This window comes from Coffea eugenioides, chromosome 5 (assembly GCF_003713205.1).
Source record: "Coffea eugenioides isolate CCC68of chromosome 5, Ceug_1.0, whole genome shotgun sequence".
Taxonomy (NCBI): Eukaryota; Viridiplantae; Streptophyta; class Magnoliopsida; order Gentianales; family Rubiaceae; genus Coffea; species Coffea eugenioides.
This window is the reverse complement of record NC_040039.1, coordinates 26,320,582-26,327,320: the sequence shown is the minus strand read 5'-3', so window position 1 is coordinate 26,327,320 and position 6,739 is coordinate 26,320,582. Positions and strand designations below refer to the sequence as shown.

The window sequence follows — 6,739 nt, the reverse complement described above, 5'->3', positions numbered from 1 at the left end:
AATTTAATTATGAATTTTGTGGAAGAAGTGAAGTTTAAAAGTGGCGTGTTTATATTATTGGATTCATATAAGTGTGGTTACATGGGAATGAAATGTAATAAAAAGGATGCGAGCATTGATTACCAATTCTGGCAGTACATGAATGGTAATAACGTCAATCTTTTGTTTCGTAGAATAAAAATGGAAGATAGCGAAGGCAAGTGTGGAAGACAATCAATGTTAAATTTAAATGAATATCCAGAAGACCCATATGTAGATGTGGAAGAAAATGGTAGTAGAGAGACTGGGGGCGAAGAAAATGTCGAGAACACTGCAATTGATATCGCCTTCGATCAATTTTGCGTGGATGACATTGAGCGTGATGAAGTGATGAAAATGACATTTCCGTCCGAGTCACATGCCGAGCTATTTTATAACACATACGCAAGAGCAATTGGGTTTAGCATCCGCAAAAGTGATTTCAAGATGTTTGACAGTGAGATTGTGAAATACCAAAAATGGGTGTGCTCGTGTGAAGGAGAGCGCAATCCAAAATGGAAAAATCTTCAAAATAGACAGAGGGAGGCAAAACCCGACTTTAGAACAAATTGCGAAGCTTGTTTTCGGATAAAGTACAAGCCTATAGGAGATTAACAGCATTGACTTTTACAATTTTGTCTAATACATGGACTTTGAGTATAGGGATGGTGGTATCGGCGTTGAAAATGGAGGCCGCACCAAGCACAAGCCTAAAGGAAATGAACTACTGTCCCTCAAATTCACGGTTCCCACCACACATCGGAATGTTGGCGGGAAGTGAAAGTGTGGCAATTGTGAAAACTTTCCTTGTTTGAAATAGAATTCCATCTCGTGCATTTGCGCCAATTTTTTCCCCTAATGAATTGTACATGTTTGGATTCCGTCCATTTCATCAATCCGATATGGTCTTATATTACTTTAATTACAATCTACAAACATTAATACAAGATCGTATAATTAATATGTAGTTAACTATGTTTGTTGCATATTAATAAAATTGCAACATTTTGGCTTTATTTATGATAGCTAATAAATAATTAATTTTTGGACTAATTTGTCTAAATTAATCATACACCATGATATTGGACCGATATGGTCATACAATTAGCAAGCCGCTACTGTTTACGCATTTACCCATATTGAAGAAATAATTAACATTTTTGGGCAAAAACCACCCCAATTTGTACAAAATTTATGTATTGGAGTAATTTGGGTATGACAATTAAAATTAATTTTTTGGACTAATTTACTCCTAGTTTTTTTTTTGTTAAATCAAACATCTAACTTGACACTGCCAACCAAACGCTGGACAACAGGATTACTCATCCAAAGATGAGTAATCGTCTCTCATTTCACGGAGAGTTCGTTTGCTCCATTGGATCATATGATAATTTGAAGTTATTTACTTCTATTACTTGTTATAAATGAATAGTCAACCATATTAAAATAATAGAAGTAAATAACTATTTTTTAAAACAAATAAAATAATGATCACTTGCTATTATTTTTCTCGAGCTTAGCTAGGCTCAAACTATCATAGATTAATGTTGAACTCGAGTTTTAAAATGAAAGTTGATAGAGCTCAAGATCGTTGTCAAGATTTGCATTGTACCAAAAAAGCAATTTTGCAATCCTCAAGTAAGTAATTCCATCTCATGCTATTATTGATAGAATAAATATTGATGCTTATTTGTTAAACTAAACGTCTAACGCAAAACCAACCAAATGCTGGATAACAAGATTACTCATCCAAAGATGAGTTACCGCCTCTCATTTCATGCAAAGTTCATTTGCTCCATTGGATGAATATATTTTAACAAATTGATGGTATAAATGACTATTTTATTCTTCTTTTATAAATGACTCTTTGTGCCGTCTTATATTACTTTTATTACAATCTACAAACATTAATGCAACACCTTCTATATAATAATTTATTCAAACAATCGTATAAACTATGTTAACTAGATATTAATAAAATTGCAGAATTTTGGCTTTATTTACCATAACAAATAAAAAATTAAGTTTTGGTCTAATTTGTTTAAATTAATCATACACCATGATTTTTGACGGATATGGTCATACAGTTAACAAACCGTTGCTATTTACACATTTACCCATATTAAAGAAATAAATAACATTTTTGGGAAAAAAAAACCGCCCCAATTTGCACAAAATTTATGTATTGGACTAATTTGGGTATGACAATTACACTTAATTTTTTGGACTAATTTACCCCCTTTTTTTTTTTTGGTTAAACCAAACATCTAACATGACACTGCCTACCAAATGCTAGACAACAAGATTATTCGTCTCTGATTTCATGTAGAGTTCGTTTGCTCCATTTGATCATATGATAATTTGAACTTATTTACTTCTATTACTTGTTATAAATGACTATTCATTTATGTTATAAATGTCTTTTTTTAGCAAATAAAATAATGATCACTCGTTATTATTTTTCTCAAGCTCAAGCTCGAGATTAATGTTGAACTCGAGCTTTAGAATGAAAGCTGATGGAGCTCAAGATCGTACTGGAAGTTGCGAAAATTGAGCCAATTCAACTCATTTTGCAATCCTATATGTTATGGAGCCTTGTTATTAAATCTATGTACTTTTTGTAAATTCAATATTAATACATTAATCAAAAAATGAATAAAAAAATGGAGCCTTGCAATCCGATATGACTCGATAACCCATTTGCGAATTAATAATAATTTAATAAACATAAAAATTATTTTATCTAACTAAACTAAGTTATTTTTTTTCCAAAGGCATTAATCACTTAATCCTAAATGAATTTATTTAACTTGTGTGAAGTTAAAGTTATTATATTTGGACAAATAATGTATTATATTATTTTTTACTTTTTTACTTTTATACTGTTTTAATTTATTTTATATTTGGTTTGGGATAAAACACCTTTACGATGTCTGATTTATTTTAGATTTGGTTTGGGATTATTTATTTAAATTTTTATTACTTGATTATGTAATTAGTTTTGTGCGAAATTGGTTTCATTAGAAATTACAATGATAAATTAATAAATTAAAATTAAGTTTCGGGTCATTTCGGGTCGCCCCGCCAATCAGAAATTTTCGAGTTCGTGACAAGTATCTTGACCTGTTTCGGTTTGGTGGGTCAGGTTCAGGTCAGCGGGTTTTCTGTTACACTCAGGTCTCAACCCGACCCGTCACCCCGATTTGGACCCGATTGTCACCCCTAATCGTACTGGAAGTTGAGAAAATTGAGTTGATTCAGCTCATTAAATCTATATTTTTTTGTAAATATAATATTAATATATGTAATAAAAAAATGAACAAAAAAGAATCTGGCAAAAATACAATATATTACGGCTACTTTGTATTTGCTGCTTTAATTTGAAGTATCATAGTTAACAGAACAAAGTAAAGTATAGTGAATTTTTTTGCAAAAAATATAAAACATTTACCCATATCAAGATTTCTATTGTACCAAAAAATTCACTCGGAACTGTGATCTGTTTTGTTTTGTTCATTCTTGATAATGCCCACACGGAGTGTTATTGATATATTTCATCTGCTGAAGTCTCTGGAGTTTGTCAAAAAGAATCGCTCAATTACAGCTCGAGTACTCTTGAAATCCCCGAGGTGCACTTTATTTTATTGAACAACAAGTACTCTTCTTTTACCTTTTAACCCGGTGGCCTATTGCTCATTTTTTGGCTGTATTAGTTGACAAGTTTTACTCTTCTATATTTTATTAATTCCCACACCACTGGTACAGTTTTGATACTAGACTATAGAGCCGTCCAACAAACGAATAGAAGTGAGAGACTTTGAGAAAGTTTCTGAGAGGAGGAGGTGAAATGGATTAGATGGGAAGTGTGACTGGCACATTGGGCAGAAAGTCACGGCAGATGCATGTTTTTTTTTATGTTTTTTATATAGGCATGCTGAGCCCTTTTCGTTCCAAGACAACAAAAGAAGAGCATTTCTATTAATCTGTTTTGATCAAATGAACATAATCTTAGTCAGACCTGTGGATGAAAATGAAATTAAGAAAGCTGTGTTTTCAATGAATCCCAATAAAGCTCCAGGAAATGATAGTATGTCACCCTTTTTACCAAACTTATTGGGATATCATTAAAATTAAAAATGACATTGTTGAGGCAGTTCAAGCCTTTTCCATTCAAGTCACATGCTCAAATCCATAAACCATACTATTGTTTCCTTGATTCCCAAAATCCCCATTCCCACTAGCTTGATGCACTATAGGCCTATTAGTTTGTGCTCTGTACTATACAAAATTATCTCCAAAATTCTAGTGAATAGACTCAAACCTGTGTTAGATAAGTACATAAGCAAAAACCAGACTGCTTTTGTGGCAGGTAGACAGATTCTTGATAATGTTATCCTAGCTCATGAGTTCCTACATAATCTGAAAAACAAAAGGAATGGGCATATGGGATGTATGGCTGTTAAATTGGATATGTCTAAAGCCTATGATAGAGTCGAATGGGATTACTTGAGAGCAATGATGGACAGAATGGGATTTTGTGATACTTGGATAAATTGGATAATGAACTGCATTACTACTGTGTCTTATTCTTTTAGTGTTAATGGAGAAGCAAGAGAGTTTGTAAAGACAGAAAGAGGACTAAGGCAAGGTGACCCTCTGTCACCATACTTTTTCCTCATATGCTTAGAAGGTTTCTCAAGTCTACTCAGAAGAGCAGAGGCAAACCGAGAAATGATAGGAATGAAGATCAGCAAACATGGACCTGCACTAACTCATCCTTTTTTTGTTGATGACTCACTGATATTGAGCAAAGCAGATCAACAGGAGGCCAACGAGTTGAAGGAAATTCTAAAAAATATGAGGCAGCCTCAGGTCAGCTAATCAACTTAGAGTAATCTTCAGTGTTCTTCAGCAAAAACACTGATCAAAGAACAATGGAAGCAATATAGGAGGAGCTGGGAGAGATCCAGGCAGTGAGTCAAGAGAAATATTTGGGATTGCCAATGATTATCACAAAGACCAAAGAGCAGATTTTTGGGTTCATAAAGGACAAAATCAGAAAGAAGATGGACCATTGGAAAACAAAATTGCTAAGTCTTGCTGGCAAGGAAACTTTACTGAAGGCAGTGACAATGGCTATTCCAACTAATGCCATGTCCTGTTACAAACTCCCAAAGAAGCTTTGCAAGGAAATCTGCTCCATGATGGCAAGATGTTTGTGGGGACAAAACGACCAAAAAAACAAGCAACACTAGATAGCATGGGAAAAATTCACCAAAGACAAGGAAGAAGGTGGAATGGGATTCATGGATCTTCATCTGTTCAACAAAGCTTTGCTGGCAAAACAAGTTTGGAGAATAATGACATAACCAAATCTCTTGGTAAGCAAGGTACTGAAAGGAAAATACTTTCCAGAAGGATCAATACTAGAAGGCAATGCTCCAAAGAATGCATCCTGGATTTGGCAAAGTCTAATAAGTGCTAGAGAGGTTATTGAAGAAGGCTGCAAAAAGAGAGTTGGGAATGGAAGAGGAACTTACATTTGGAAAGAAAAATGGATTAACAATGATAGTGGTGGGAGGATAAGGACACAGAAACCAGAGGACAGTGACCTGCAAAAAGTCTCACAGCTCATGGTTCAACACAGATGGAACAGAATTTGATCTACAAAGTCTTCAACAAGGATGATGCAGAACACATCCTGAACATCCCAATAAGTCTGTTGGACCGGGAAGATAGCATGATATGGACGCACAACAACAATGGCCAATACACAGTGGCGAATGGATACAAAATTCTGCAGCAAAAGGAAAGGGAAAGGAAGGCAAAAGGAGCAAAGAGGAGGGGTGCAGTTATCAACAAACAGACAGGGAACTATGGAAAGCACTATAGAAGATGCCTATTAAACATAAAATGAAAATTTTTGTGTGGAAATGCATCAACAATGGATTACCAGTCAAGGCTCAAATTTTCAACAGAACACGAAAAGGAGACCCTATATGCTGCGGGTATGGAGAGAGTGCGGAGACCATTGAGCATGTACTACTGCAATGCAAGAAAGCAAAGGAAATCTGGAAATGTGCATTGGTACAATGGGATGGACTACAGGACCAATCTGGATGCTTTAAACAATGGTGGAATATGATGATGAATGCAATAACTAGGAATGAAGGTGAGGACCACATAGCCTTAACAGTTCATGTGCTATGGCAGATTTGGAAAGCAAGAAATGCAAGAATTTTCAACTCCTCACAACAGGAGCCGTTTAAAGTGAGTGAAAAGGCAACTGAGGAATGGAGGGAACACATGGAAGCAAATCAACACAAACCGAGGAAGAGCATAGTAGAAACAAGAAGGCAAACTAGAAATGAACAAATGGAACAAATAGATGCTAAGACTGTAACTCTGAAGCTTGCAGTCCAATACCAGAAGAAATCCAAATCCTTTGGAATTGGCATCACAGCTTTAAATGCTATAAACCAAGGGATGGCAGCTTGGTCATTAAGAGAAAGATAGACAGGGAACAACGACCAAGACATGGCAGAGGCAGTGGGATTATGCATGATCAAGGCAGCAGGGAATGGATGGAGGAAAATCAATATACGGTTTGAAAACAGGAAGATGATGACCCAAATTCAAACCGGGAAAGCTGGTAACATAGAGATAGCTGCTATTACGGAGGATATCCAGAAAATAACCTTATGGTTTCGAATGTGCTCTT

The 6,739-nt window shown here is 35.0% G+C and overlaps 1 protein-coding gene across 1 annotated transcript; it reads left to right on the top strand.

Moving 5' to 3' along the window:
- The first annotated feature begins 664 nt into the window (after positions 1–664).
- LOC113771301 lies at positions 665–5,167 on the top strand. Its single transcript, XM_027315898.1, has 4 exons — positions 665–795; positions 4,035–4,105; positions 4,388–4,890; positions 4,949–5,167. Exons 1-4 carry the CDS (start codon positions 665–667, stop codon positions 5,165–5,167), a joined length of 924 nt encoding a protein of 307 aa, XP_027171699.1.
- The last annotated feature ends 1,572 nt before the right edge of the window (positions 5,168–6,739 follow it).

Excerpts from the sequence above, each read along its gene's own strand:
- LOC113771301 (XM_027315898.1), top strand. The coding sequence starts at position 665 with ATGGACTTTGAGTATAGGGATGGTGGTATCGGCGTTGAAAATGGAGGC. Across the intron at positions 796-4,034 it reads CATCGGAATGTTGGCGGGAA|ACCTGTGGATGAAAATGAAA; the intron begins GTGAAAGTGTGG and ends AATCTTAGTCAG. Across the intron at positions 4,106-4,387 it reads TAAAGCTCCAGGAAATGATA|GTAGACAGATTCTTGATAAT; the intron begins GTATGTCACCCT and ends CTTTTGTGGCAG.